The 15449-nt window shown below is 44.3% G+C and overlaps 1 protein-coding gene across 11 annotated transcripts in view; it reads left to right on the plus strand.

Moving 5' to 3' along the window:
* Positions 1-3679: 3679 nt before the first annotated feature.
* The window catches only part of tpd52l2b (tpd52 like 2b), a 104831-nt gene continuing 93061 nt past the window's right edge, over positions 3680-15449 (plus strand). For all 11 annotated transcript variants that reach the window (XR_007961447.1, XM_052058922.1, XM_052058923.1 and 8 more), the window contains exon 1: positions 3680-3848. Coding sequence is in view for 10 of the 11 variants with exons in the window: in XM_052058922.1 (XP_051914882.1) it covers positions 3830-3848 (19 nt within the window). In the remaining variant the exon portion in view is untranslated. The remainder of the gene's footprint in view (positions 3849-15449) is intronic.

A 15449-nucleotide genomic window follows, 5' to 3' on the forward strand; every position in this document is an offset into this window, starting at 1 on the left:
CCTGGCAAATGACTCTGCAGACCACGCGTGTCTAGTTTTATTGGACTTAACTGCAGCATTTGATACAGTGGATCACAGTATTCTGCTGACTCGTTTGCAGCACTTGGTGGGCATTGGCGGCAGTGCTCTTGAGTGGTTTAGGTCCTATCTAGCTGACAGAACCTTTTGTGTCAGCCTTGGCTGCTCTGAGTCACGCACTGCTCCCCTGTCATGTGGTGTTCCACAGGGCTCAATTCTGGGGCCTCTGCTGTTCTTGCTGTATCTGCTCCCATTGGGTTCCATCTTAAGGAAACATGGTATTCCCTTCCACTGCTATGCAGATGACTGCCAGATCTATGTCCCACTGAGCAAGACGCCTTCTCATTAAGGCCACTCCTTTCCTGTCTGGAAGAAATCAAAACCTGGATGGCACAAAATTTCTTGAAATTCAACGAAAAGAAGACAGAGGTGATATTGTTTGCTCCCAGTGGCCCTTGTACATTCCATCCTGTAGACTTGGGCCCCCTGTCTCCTTATCTTAAGTCAACAGTCTCAAACTTGGGCCTTAAACTGGACAGTGATTTCAAACTCGATCGGCAAATTGGTGCCGTTGTTAAATCCAGCTTCTTTCACCTTAGACAGCTGGCCAAAATAAAACCTCTCCTCTCACATGATCACTTTGAGACAGTAATTCATGCCTTTGTCACATCCCGGCTCCATTACTGCAATGCCCTTCACTTTTTAGTCAGCCAGTCCTCCATTAAGCGCCTTCAGCTGTTCCAGAATGCCGCTGCTCGCCTCTTGACTGGTACTCGTAAGAGGGAGCATATAACTCCTACTCTGGCATCCCTTCACTGGCTCCCCATTCATTTTAGAGTTATTTTCAAGATCCTCCTCTTTGTTTTCAAATCTCTGAATAATCTCGTGCCACCTTACCTCTCTGAGCTCATCCGCCCCTACACACCTGCCTCAGGTCTGTGGACCAGAGATTATTAGAAGTACCAAGAACTAAACTGAGGCTCAGAGGGGATCGACCCTTTTTTGTTGCTGGTCCCTCTCTCTGGAATGACCTCCCACTGAACATTCGGCAAGCCTCCTCGCTGCCCATCTTCAAAACCCTCCTCAAAACTCACTTGTATTCTTTGGCATTCGACTCAGCATGACTTAGATTTGTTCTTGGTTTTACTGTTTGGATCTTTCTACCGCCTTTATTACCGATTTGTCTTACTGTTTATTGTGCATGTTAAATTGCTCCGTGTACAGCACTTTGGATGCAGCGATGGCTGTTTGAAAGTGCTCTATAAATACTGTTGACTTGACTTCACTTGACCAAGCTACGCCTCTATATGTCAGTGGTCATCCCAACAGCGATTTACGCCTGTGAGACATGGATGAAGACAGCCAATATTACCAACACGTTAGATGTCTTCCATCGGAGTTGCCCGAGATCCATCCTGAGGATCTCATGGAGAGACCACATCCCAACGAGGAGGTGATGAGGAGGGCAGGAGTAGCTGAAATATGATTGGCCACGTACTCCGACTGCCAAGAGATAGACCGGCAAGTGTGGCCATGGAATGCCAGAGGCTGGAAAGAGGAAGAGAGGTAGGCCAAAGAAGAGGTGGAGACACACTGCCAAAGAAGACCTCAGTGAGATGGGTGTCAGCTGGCATGGAGCAAGAAGGGTCGCCAGTTACCGGAACAAATGGAGGAGACTCGTCAATGTTCCAAACAGGAGCGGGTGGAACTAACTAACTCATATAAATATATCAGTGTTGTGTCCAAGGACCGGCAACCCGAGGCCAAGGCCAAGGACTTGACTCCGAGGCCAAGGCCAAGGACTTGGAAAATTTTCCGGGGCAAGGCCAAGGCCAAGGACTGATTTTGAAACTGAAGCCTAGCCAAGGACATGTATAAAACAATGCTATCATACCACTTGGCAGTCTTCATGATTTGCAACACCCCTCCATCATAACCCCTTGCACTCCCCAATGCTTGAATGAAGTGTTTTTATTCAAAGAGTAGAACAGTCAGGGAACGTATTATTTATACTGAGGAAAAAAAAATCATATGATATACATTTATGAAGTAATGTTTTAGTGCAGGCGGCCCGGTAGTCCAGTAGTTAGCACGTCGGCTTCACAGTGCAGAGGTACCGGGTTCGATTCCAGCTCCGGCCTCCCTGTGTGGAGTTTGCATGTTCTCCCCGGGCCTGCGTGGGTTTTCTCCGGGTGCTCCGGTTTCCTCCCACATTCCAAAAACATGCGTGGCAGGCTGATTGAACACTCTAAATTGTCCCTAGGTGTGAGTGTGAGCGTGGATGGTTGTTCGTCTATGTGTGCCCTGCGATTGGCTGGCAACCGATTCAGGGTGTCCCCCGCCTACTGCCCGGAGACGGCTGGGATGGGCTCCAGCACCCGCCCCGACCCTAGTGAGGATCATACCTGAAGCAGTGTGGTATATGGTTTTTGCTGCTTCGCTGGTCTTCAAAAAACACTCGGTGATCGGTGGCTGTTTCCCGACGAATGAGCACTTCAGGGACCACGGCTGATTGGGAAAAGATTTTATTCTACCAATGTCAGAGTGAAGTCTTTCCAAAAAGTTGAGTGGCCCAAGGCATGGATGTAAAAAAGCCTCCCTCCCCTGTCAGGCCCGTATCTTTTATACCTGGCAAGGAGCTGATGTCATGGCTTTGTGCACCAGCTGCGGTTTTCAATCTACTAGTTTACTTCAGTCCTAAAAAGGAGATCTTGACCAGTGCTGTTGGTGATGGACGACAACAGCCACTTTACCTTTTTATAGGATTGCACACACTGCTGAAACTGGATTCTCCCTGACCAGTAAATATAGAATAGAATCGTGTTACTGACGCCAGGTGGACATTCTAAGGCCACCTACAGGAATAAAGAGGGAATTCCAAATTACACTTCAGCAGCAAAAACCATATACCACACCGCCCTGACAGCACTTGGTAGCTCCTTCAGCCAGAGACTGTTACACCCGCGCTGCAAGAAGGAGAGATACCGACGCTCGTTCCTACCGGCTGCTGTCAGGCTGATGAATAAAAAATAACAATCATAATAATAATAATAATTAAATGATGTGAAGGAAAATTGTAAATAGTACTGCGATTTATCCATTTGTGTTCATATTGTATTTAATTGAAAGATGTTTGAGGCGGCTCGGTAGTCCCGTGGTTAGCACGTCGGCTTCACAGTGCAGAGGTACCGGGTTCGATTCCAGCTCCGGCCTCCCTGTGTGGAGTTTGCATGTTCTCCCCGGGCCTGCGTGGGTTTTCTCCGGGTGCTCCGGTTTCCTCCCACATTCCAAAGACATGCGTGGCAGGCTGATTGAACACTCTAAATTGTCCCTAGGTGTGAGTGTGAGTGCGAATGGTTGTTCGTCTCTGTGTGCCCTGCCATTGGCTGGCAACCGATTCAGGGTGTCCCCCGCCTACTGCCCGGAGACAGCTGGGATAGGCTCCAGCACCCCCCGCGACCCTAGTGAGGATCAAGCGGCTCGGAAGATGAATGAATGAATAAATATTATAGTAGGTGGTAAGGCCCACCTTACCAGCCTTCCGCAGGAACTAGCTCGTGTGTATGTGTGTGTGTGCGTGTGTATATATGTATATACACAATTTCTCACAATCATACTCCTTACCAGTAGATGGCGATAAGGTACCTGACATTTTCTTGCCAACCCCCATAAAACTCCATAAGAAGAAGAAGTTCGTCCACAATTCATATCCCAGTTTGAGCAACGGGTCCGCTGCATGCCGAGCGGACGACGTTCTGTGCAGGTTTGGGTTAGTCAACGACAACTTCAAGAGACCATTTAAGTGGACGCAATGGATTCAGTCGGGCAAGGTAACCGTTAATCTTCCCCCGTGGTCAAAATTGACAAGCGAGTGGCTTACGTTAGCGTCTCACGATGTACGTAAATGTTAAAGTCCAAGATGAATACAGGACGACATGCGCGTTTGATGTGTCTGAACGCCTAGAAATGTGTCATTGTTGTCGGTTGAGGACCGGACTGAACAGGAGTTCATTGGCTCGCTGCTACATGCTACGGCATGATCAATGAGTCTATAAAAATATGTCCTTGTTTAATAAAGTGATATTCTCGTCTTTACATAACTTCGGAATACTTTACGCCTCGTATTTAAAGTTTATCCCCCCCCATTAAAATGAAGGCAAATGTGATCTGCATTTGTTGACATTTGAAAAGCAAATTTCCTGGCACTTAGACTGTTGGCGAGGCCGTCTTGTTGACAGCTGACACAGTAAGCGGTGATGACGTCACATCCGACTCGTTCCAACAGACCATCAGTTTAAGAGCCAAAAGTGACCCTTAAAAGTGGACCATCTGTGAGGGACCTCTCCACTTGTGCTTGTTGGACAAATTCAACCCCGTAGAGCGTTTATTTTCCTCTTAATTTAAACTGAGCATAGCGCAATATTACTTTGTGCGTTTGTTCCAGTTGGCATGGTAATGATGACATATTGAAAGTGACAATTGTGTGTGTTTAAAAGTCATGGCCTACACGGACGTTATTTTTCGAAAACACTGTCATTGTCTGATGGTATGAATTCAAGTTAACCATGACATAAATCCCAGAGGAATCTGTGCTTGCCTTTCCTTAAATATCCGTAGACAGATGTCTGTTATGCTCAAGTGTTGTGTAGACAAAACCTGAACATTGAATTTAAGTGTTAAACCTGGCTATGTGTGTATTTAGATTGTGGGATGTCGCAAATCTTGGGGCCTGTGAAGCAGTGCAGATTCTAGACCAATGGGTTCGATCGAACCCCAGGGGTTCGGTGAATCGGCGGATCCTCTGCCATGGAGGTTAAGACACACTCGACTCAAAATGTCAATTAGTTATGATGGGCCCGCTTGGCCATCACTGGCTGCAGATGTCCAATCAGGGCTGTGGGAAATTTAGTTCGCTCAGTAGTCAACGTGTGACTGTCGTGATAGTACTTCATCAGAATCCGAGTCAGAATCATCTTTATTGGCCAACTATGTCGAACACACAAGGAAGGTGTCTCCGGTAGTACAGGCTACTATGTCGAACACACAAGGAATGTGTCTCCGGTAGTACAGGCTACACTAGTATCATCATAAACAAGGACATGACAAATAAGTATGGAAAGACATTCCGTAACGTAAGGGTGCTGTTGTGCGGTGGTATCCTGTAACAGTTGTGCAGGTGGTGCAGAAAATCATTGCACCATTGTAAAGTGACCTGTAGCAGTATTTGTAGTACGACAAGTGTGCGCGGTTCATTTTGTGCACAATTTAAAAAACGTATACTGAGGTCTTGAAATTCTATTTACTCTTTCATTTTTTAATAAATGTGTTTTTTTATGTCTTGGATTAGTAAAAATCATATTTTTATTTTTCACTAATGAAGGGTTCGATGAATGTGTATTTGAACTGGTTGGGTTCAGTACCTCTAACAAGGTTAAGAACCACTGTTCTTAACCTTCACGTGCCACTATATTTATATTTTATTTTACTATTTATTATCATTGTTCATTGTGTTGCTATTTTAGCAGCATTGTTCTATACCAGCACCTGAGCAGGTGTAGACCAACTGAGCAACTGTGATGGAATTGGTGCTTGGTGATATTAAAAAAAATCTTATGATATTTATATACCATGATATATTTTCAGTAAAGGCGGCCCGGTAGTCCAGTGGTTAGCATGTCGACTTCACAGTACAGAGGTACCAGGTTCAATTCCAGTTCCGGCCTCCCTGTGTGGAGTTTGGACGTTCTCCCTGGGCCTGCGTGGGTTTTCTCGGGGTAATCCGGTTTCCTCCAATATTCCAAAAACATGCATGGCAGGCTAATTGAACACTCTAAATTGTCCCTAGGTGTGATTGTGGGTGTGGATGGTTGTTCGTGTCTGTGTGCCCTGCGATTGGCTGCTAACCAGTTCAGGGTGCCCCCCGCCTACTGCCCGAAGACTGCTGGGATAGGCTCCAGCACCCCCTGCCACCCTAGTGAGGATGAAGCGGTTTGGAAGATGAATGAATATTTTCAGTTATTCTTTATAAAACATTATAGAATATATTATGACTGCTTACCTTTTCTCATTTTATTTAGAAGTGACATTGTACAGACACATATCATAAGTGAAATAGATGCATCAATTAGTGCTGCTGTATAAAATTATCAATTGTAAACAGGAGCCAGTCTTTTTTGGGGGGGGGGGACAAATGTAGATAAATAAGAGCCATGAAAAAATGCTTCTGACAGATGACAATGATCACCTCTTGAAAATGTTTTGTGAAGATCTCAAAAATCCAAAGGACTGCGTTGTAAAAACTAAAACTAACATTTTTAAATGTATAAGCATTCACTCTACAATATTCATTCATTTTCTGAATTGCTTATCATCAATGTTAACGCAATGGTCAATACGCTGTTCAAAGTTGGATATGCTCCACTTTAACATTGTTCCAGGGAAACCTCTCTAAAGTCGTCACCCAAGCACTTGATTCTCGTCTTTCATGACATTAAGTTACCGTATTTTCACGACCATTCGGCGCACCGTATGGTTGGGCGCAGTCTCATTAATGGGTGCTATTTCTGTATTTTACACATAAGGGGTGTTCACACGGCACACATTTGCTCCGGCACTGCACCGATGTATTTTGTTGCGATATATTTTGCACCGCAGCAAATTGTGTGGAGCGTTCACACGTACAAAGCCGCTGAGCGTGACAGCACCGGCATAGCGTCGGGGCAGCCCCACTTGCGTTCACACAGCAGTTTCTGCAACGGAGCAAAACGAGCTGTCGTGTTGCTCCTTTTTAAAACATACTGTATATACAAAACTCAAGCGACTACTGGACAGGAACGTCCTTCTCCTTCTTGGTCTCCGTGTCTTCTGCTCGAGAGTGACCGCCCACGAAAACGTATATCAATGATGACTTCAATGACACTCAGAAAAGCAAACACTAATGCAAACAGAAAATCAAGAGAGGAAATTACAAAATAAATTATATGCGGGGGGGGGGGTTGTGAACACAAAACAAAGGAACAACCTACACAAACAACTCCGAGACAGTCCAATCTCCTACAAAAGGAAATATGTTACTATCCAAGTCTTGTGTCGTTATTAAACGAACACATGGCGGAAGTCCGACAGAGCGCGAAAGCAACGCATTCTCGCCACTTCACAAGCATTTGCTCTGGAGCAAATTTAACCCGGTTGCGTTCACACGTGCAAATTTACATCGGTGCTGCTTCGCAAACGAGCATTTGCTCCGGAGCAAATTTTTAAACCACCTCCCTAAGGTGGATCAAATTTGGTCCGGTGTAAGCCTTTTTCCGGGGCTACAGTGGAGCTAATTTGCACGTGTGAACGCTCTACTGGGGCAGCCCCGGCGTAGCACGGGACCAAATCTTGCCGTGTGAACACCCCTATAGACAAAACACACTGTATTATTGGCCGCAGTTTTAAAGTGGTAAAACATTCACTAGCTTAAACATACAGCATGCATGCGCGCACGCTAAAAACACGTTAGCTTGAATCATACTACTGTATATACCAAGACATACAGATACAAGCTAAAAACACGTTTTTAAAAAGGCAACGGAAGCAAAACTGAGTTCCGTTGCATTTTATTTAGCCATCGTACAATGTACTCACGTTTTTCGATCAATCATCACCCAGAAATCCATCAAAGTCCCCATCCTCTGTATCAGAATTGAACAATTTTGCAAGTACCGGTAATCCATCAAAACACCGCGTTCCCCCTCGTTGTCAGAGTCACTCTCATTGCCATGTGGCTCCACAGAAATGAAAGTTTTTGCCAAAAACTCGAACAACAGTGCAAGCAGACACGTTCGTCCAAGCAGCCACAATCCATTCGCAAATTGTGGCTTAACTCGCCCAGCGCTGCCTCTCACTCTTTGTAATGTTGTTTGCCATCTCATCCATTGTTCCCATGCCGTTCGCAACATTACTTTGAACGCCCGGTTGATGCCGATGTCCAGCGGTTGGAGTTCTTTAGTCAAGCCTCCGGGAATAATGACAAGCTCAGAGTTCATTTGCTTGACTTGGTTTTTCTCTCCAAGTCACCTCTCCGTGAGCCGTCACCTTACCGTGGTGGAGGGGTTTGTGTGTCCCAATGATCCTAGGAGCTAAGTTGTCTGGGGCTTTATGCCCCTGGCAGGGTCACCAATGGCAAACAGGTCCTAGGTGAGGGACCAGACAAATCACGGCTTACAAAGCCCCTTATGAAAAATAAAATCGATGGTACTCAGTTTCCCTTGCCCGGACGCGGGTCACCGGGGCCCCCCTCTGGAGCCAGGGCTGGAGGTGGGGGCGCCTGGTGGCCGGGCCTACACCCATGGGGCCCGGCCGGGCTCAGCCCGAAGAGGCAACGTGGGTCCCCCTTCTCATGGTCTCACCACCCGTGGGAGGGGTGAAAGGGGTCGGGTGCAATGCGAGCTGGGCGGCAGCCAAAGGCGGGGACCTTGACGGTCCGATCCTCGGCTGCAGAAGCTAGCTCTTGGGACATGGAATGTCACCTCTCTGGCAGAAAAGGAGCCCGAACTGGTGTGTGAGGCGGAGAAGTTCCGACTGGATATAGTTAATAATGGATAAAGGTTCTCTTACCAGTCCTCTCGAGAGGGGTTGGACTCTCTTTCACTCTGGAGTTGCTTACGGTGAGAGGCGCAGAGCAGGTGTGGGCATGCTCATTGCCCCCCGGCTCAGTGCCTGTACATTGTGGTTCACACCGGTGGACGAGAGGGTTGCATTCCTCCGCCTGCGGGTGGGAGGGACGGGTCCTGACTGTTGTTTGTGCATATGCACCAAACAGCAGCTCAGCATACCTACCCTTTTTGGAGTCCTTGGAGGGTGTGCTGGAGAGTACTCCTGCTGGGGACTCCCTTGTTCTACTGGGGGACTTCAATGCTCACGTAGGCAATGACAGTGAGACCTGGAGGGGCGTGATTGGGAGAAACGGCCCCCCCGATCAGAACTCGAGTGGTGTTTTGTTATTGGACTTCTGTGCTCGTCACGGACTGTCCATAACGAACACCTTGTTCAAACATAAGGGGGTGTCCACATGTGCACTTGGCACCAGGACACCCTAGGCCGTAGTTCGATGATTGACCTTGTGGTCATGTCATCGGATTTGCGGCCGCATGTTCTGGACACTCGGGTGAAGAGAGGGGCGGAGCTGTCAACTGATCACCACCTGGTGGTGAGTAGGCTCCGATGGTGGGGGAAGATGCCGGTCCGTCCTGGCAGACCCAAACGCAGAGATCGACAGGCGGATCGGTGCAGCGTCTGCTGTGATGCGGACGTTGTATCGGTCTGTCGTGGTGAAGAAGGAGCTGAGCCAAAGGGCGAAGCTCTCAATTTACCGGTCGATTCTCGGACGTTCCAACCCTCATCTATGGTCACGAGCTATGGGTCGTGACCGAAAGAACGAGATCCCGGATACAAGCGGCCGAAATGAGTTTTCTCCGCAGGGTGTCCGGCCTCTCCCTTAGAGATAAGGTGAGAAGCTCGGTCATCCGGGAGGGGCTCCGAGTCGAGCCGCTTCTCCTCCACATCGAGAGGAGCCAGATGAGGTGGCTTGGGCATCTGATTCGGATGCCTCCTGAACGCCTCCCTGGTGAGGTGTTCCGGGCATGTCCCACCGGGAGGAGACCCCGAGGAAGACCCAGGACACACTGGAGAGACTGTCACCCAGCTGGCCTGGGAACGTCTCGGGATCCCCCGGGGAGAGCTGGAAGAAGTAGCTAAAGAGAGGGAAGTCTGGGCTTCCCTGCTAAAGCTGTTGCCCCCGCGACCCGGCCCCGGATAAGCGGTAGAAGATGGATGGATGGATGGTTTTTCACCGCTGATGTGAGATAGTCACGCATGCCAAAAGCATAACCGATGGCTTGAAGTTTGAACTGAGCTTCGTAGGCGTGTCTCTTTGTAGAATTTATTTTCGGGGGTTCTTAGAAACCAAAACCGAAGTTGTTTTGCAACAATGCACATTGCTACACTCTATACAGGTGTTGGTACCTGCTTGGGGTGACCCTTTAGCCTCCACTTACACGCCCACCCTTCACTCATTGGCGGACTTCTCCCCCGCATGCCTGTTCTCTCTCTCTCTCTCTCTCTCTCTCCATATATGTATATATATACACGCCCACCCTTCACTGATTGGCCGACTTCTTTGCCGCATGCCTGTCCACAGTCACTTCCGCCTTTTCTCTATATAAACAGCGTGTCGGCTGACAGTCAGGTTTTGGAACTCAGCGCATACACAAGACGCTCCGCATCATAAGGCGTCCTGTCCATTTTGGAGAAAATTTAAGACTTTTAATTGGCGCCTTATAGTCGTGAAAATACGGTAGCTTAGAAATTGGCATCGCTTCATGAATTTTTTTGTCAAATAATAGGGTATAAATGTGTGTGTGTGTGTGTGTGTGTGTGTGTGTGTGTGTGTGTGTGTGTGTGTGTGTGTGTGTGTGTGAGAGAGCGCGCGGGTGTGTGTGAGATTTTTTTTCTTGGTTGTGAATACTGAAGACAAAAAACACATTTTCACTTTAATTTCCTTTCTAGAAACATTGGTGAGATTTAAGAGAACTCTCGCCAGATTTTTTTATTTGACAGAATGTACAATTTTACAATATAATAACATTTCCCTTGTCAATATTAAAAAATGAGGAAGAAAAATACATACAAAAAAATCAGACATCCTACTTCAATTCCAATTAAATCCCTCCCCCTAAAGTTTGTTCTATGAGACAGAAGTGACGTCAGAACCACAGGCGCAAATTTCCTGCCTGAAACAACTGTGGTTAGCTTGACTTCTTCTTGGCAGTTTTACGTGAATAAGTGGATACTCGAGACAGAAAAAAAACTGCTTCATTCAATTTTTGAATCAAGGTACCCAAATTAGGCTGACTTTTAGCCCTATTTTCTATACCTAGCTGTGGCTTTTTGGGGTGGTCCCCACACTCGGCAATTTAATTTTTGGAAAATTGTAAAAATCTATCATTGTCAGTTTTGTGATTATTTGTGTTTTGATGAGTCTCAAAATGCAAACTGCAATGCTTGTGTAGTTTGAAGGGGGTACCCGCTACCCATCATGCCCTGAGATTTTTTTTAATTTTATATTTTGGTAAATAACCTTCAATAATTGCAGTTTGTTGTTGTTGTTAGCTTTATTTATTTGCATTCACGCACCTCATGGTTTATAACTGTTCATTAACTGTTAAAATTTTGCACCTTATGTTTCAAATGTAGAATGCCTATACTTATGTGTACAGTTCATTTCCCTGAATTGTTGTCCAGTTTTCCAGCTCTCTGATATCAGGTTAATAACTGAAAAAGCTTTTGCACGTTAAATCAAGCTTCCTCTGATGTTCTTATCACAGGTACATGCAATTCGCTGCAGATGACAAATGACATTAGATAGGATAATGGCAAAATCACATAATAGAATCTTGGCAATCATTGTCACACCCATTACTAGATGTCATTTTTAGTCGACAGTAAGTGGCTAAACGTCCGGCTGCTGAGATGGATACAAACGAGTAAATGTAAGATAAGATATCCTTAGCTCCTTAAAAGGGAAGTGAACACAATATCTTTCAACGGGGCATTCCGATTTATATTGTATTTGTGGAATATGAATTCAGTAGCAAAATGCAGCTGTTTTCATCCATCTCGAGGTTGACGTTTTGCCACTTGCTGATGATCGAAAATAATATCACAGTTGCTCAGGGTTCGGTAACTACAAGTCATGGCTCACCTGTTTTCGGAGTTTGGTCACAAGTTGATTTAATCAGAATACCGTGTTTGGACCAGTTGGGGCGCATAGAACATACGTGAAAATGTATTTTCCCCCTTCCAGATTTCTGTGTTTTTCGCATATATATCGCACAAAAAAGTTTCAGTTCATCAAACATAATTTATTTTCACTCAAAGACAAACCAAGGAAATACAAAATCCTGTTCCTAAATCCCAATCTAATTTATTATGGCTCTCCCCCCCAAAAATTCCCATGTGAAAAAGCAATTGCCCTCCCCCTTGTTAAAATACAAAGTAACTGACTAACGACAGTATTGGGAAAGCTGAGTTCAATTTCCCAGGCCACATCCAAGCGCCACATTTGTGGAATCAAGAAATCACATAAATAGAATCTGTCAAAGTGAAGTAGGCTACAAGATATCAAGAAACAAAAGCATCATGCCACGATCTAAATAGATCGTGGCGAAAAAGTTATTGAAATCTATCAGTTTGGAAAAGGTTACAAAGCTCTTCCCAAGGTTCTGGGGCTCGAGGGAACCACAGTCGGAGCCATTCTATCCACATCTCCTGAGCTCCTCTTTAAATTGAAGGCCAAATTGTGGCCTTTCACTGTAAACGTAAGGCATATTTTTAAATGGAATCAGAAATCCATACATAATGCACAGTTGCACTCATATTATGACAATCTATGAATGCCATTAAAAAAAAACAACTCTTGGGCACGAAGCATTTAAAAAAAACAAAAGGCAGTAGGTAGTTAAATCACAGGAGTAAAAGGGCCATTATCAAGTCATACATCCTCCCCACCTCTTTAGTTTTCATGATTTTTGGAAATTATTTTAGTCCCTTATGATGTCAAATGGAAGAATCGGAAGTTTGAGCCTCTTCGCGCAAAACGATTTTGGACTTATGGTACATCACACATTGAGTGCCACGCCCACTTTTGGATCCAGGAAGTGAGCGCAAAATTTGGACTGTATTTGGAGGCTCTCATCTTTTGTTTTAAGGTAGGTAAACCTATAAATTGCTCTTTGTAAGTATGCTGACCCTGTCTATCACAATCCGCACTAAATAATTACACAGGTGTACTATTTTTAGAGTAGCTTATTTAAAAGTGGATTTATTTTTTTTAATGGCGCAATACATTTTTTTTTTACATTTGTAGGGATCATATCTTTTGCGTTGGTGGTGTATCAGCTGATCTATCATCATTTTTGGAACCTCTAACATGGAAGATGGAATTCATATCAGTTCAACTCGGTGAGATTATGATTCCATTTGTAAGTCTCAGTTCAAGATCTGATGAATGATCTTTTTATTGTGATTTTACATACAGTACATTGCAATGAACTTGTCAGTAGTGTACATGAGCAATTTCCATCAAAGCAAAATTGCTCCAATAAAAGAAGATTCGATGCGTATCCATATTTAAAAGTTGAACGATTCCATTCGATGCGCTGGCGTGTTTTAAATCAACAAATTACTTTCTGATTCAAATCAGTTTTTGCTAGTTCTGTAGTAGTCATTGTAGAAGTTCAGCAGTTCCTAGTTCAATAGGGTTCAATGTTAAATTTTAAATGTAAATTGCAATTTAGACGTCGTCCAAACCTTTTCAGTAACCTGGCCCACGCTGTGTCATAGACCAGTGTCCAAAAGGCACTTCCATGTTGACTGACAAGGTAAAACGTGTGGCTGGAACATGATTCAGTGCATTTTGTAGTGTAGCGTACACTGTTGACCTCTTATTATGATTGGATGAATTGATTCTTTGTGACGCTAATTACAATGGTTGCTTCAAAATGCTTGTAGGAAGTGCGTGATGTTGCACTTAATGTATGATTAAAACCACAAAATTACTTTTAAAAGGTATTATGTACTGTGTCTGCATTGTTATTGACTCATATTGAGTGATCATGAAGATGGAAGCTAATATACTGTACTTTCTTTCTCAATGACCCCATCCCAGCGACGCCTTCCAACCTCAAAGCTGTTCAGCAGGCACAGAGACCACAATGGCAGACTGGCCATTCTTGCCACCTGAAGTCCTTCAGCATATTACTAAAGAGACACTGAATATGGACAGGGCTGTGTTTGCCATTCAACAGTGTGGCAAGTCTTCTCTGGAACTCACAAAGCCATTCACGCCCGCTGTTTACATTGACAATAGTTTTGCACAATACCTCAAATGAAATGAGAACGATGTTAAAGGTTCTTTGTTGCGCTAAATAAGAACAGTCTCACATAAGTGTCAGAAAAGACGCCATGATCGAAATGTCTGTGTGGATTGTTTGACATCCTCATCAAGATTCAATCCAGTCAAGTGGACTGTTCTTTTTTTGGTTGAAGACTTTTACACTTGAATCCATAGGGCTTTTTTATTTTGAAGTGAAGAAGCCTTTTTTGAGTAAAGATGAAATGCCTTGTACAAATGAACCTTGATTCAAAAATTTGCTCCAAATGTTCTCCAAAAGGATGCAGTGGCCGAGCATCTGATGCCAAGGCCAATATAGTGGGTATGTTACCTAAATATGTCTGACAAAGACGTTCTCTGTTATTGACAAATGTTTTAATTTTGCAGTGCCTTTTTGCATGCTAATATAAGTTTGGTTGTCTTATACCAGGGGTGCCCAAACTTTTTGGACCAAAGATCTACTTTTTGATCAACTAACCTCCCGGGATCTCCCCTTACTGGCGCACACACACACATGCACGCCATGATGAGAAACAGTCTGAAACTGAGGCATGCGATGCACTTTTGCAGCCTGTTAACTATCGAAGCTCACACGTACAGTGTTAAAGTGCTTCCGTGGGCCCTCCTAGATTCCTATTCTTTGCCCGTGCCCTCAGTGAATTGTACACAAAGCAAACTCTGAATGAGAATAATGACGATAAAAGATAGGGCGCAACAGCTCTGATTACAAGCTGCAATTGCAGACTGCTGAGCGCAAACAACTTCCGGTGACGTAATCACGCGCCACCATAAATTCAAGATTTACCTGCTTTATTTTATTTGTATTTTATTTTATTTTTTTGTGAAAATGAGACTGATTGGATGATTTGGGTGCAGCGTACATTAACACAAAAAATATATATTTATAACATGTACAAAGACACACAAATGGTTGTTTTATTTATTTATTTTTTCTCCTCGACACTCCTCAGATCTACTTGGGACCTGTCTTAGATCTACCGGTAGATCAGGATCTACCTAATGGGCTCCCCTGTCTTATACTGTTCCCAAAGTCTGCCTACTAGTGTTTGTATGTGTGTGTTTTTTAACTGATGCTCCAGTGCTAAAAATTCCTCTATGTAATGTCTTGATTAAAAAAAAAAAAAAAACAACAACAAGTAAGGAAACCCTTGGAGTCAGAGTCCATTGTTTGGAAAAACTGTTGTCGTGTCCACTAACTTCATTGGAACTGCACAATGTCCAAAGGGTTAATTTATTCTTTTATTCATTCATGTTGGACATTCTAAATATTCAAACATTCTAATTGTGTAGCTTGGGAAATAAGATTTTTTTTTAATTCACAATATTCTTCAATTCCAATGAAGTTGGAGTGTTGTGTCAAACAGAATACAATGATTTGCAAATCATGTTCAACCCATATTTAATTGAATAAGAACAAGACAATATATTGACTGTCCAAACTAATAAACTGTATTGTTTTTTTTTTTTTTTAATA

The sequence above is a fragment of the Hippocampus zosterae genome, chromosome 2 (assembly GCF_025434085.1).
Source record: "Hippocampus zosterae strain Florida chromosome 2, ASM2543408v3, whole genome shotgun sequence".
Taxonomy (NCBI): Eukaryota; Metazoa; Chordata; class Actinopteri; order Syngnathiformes; family Syngnathidae; genus Hippocampus; species Hippocampus zosterae.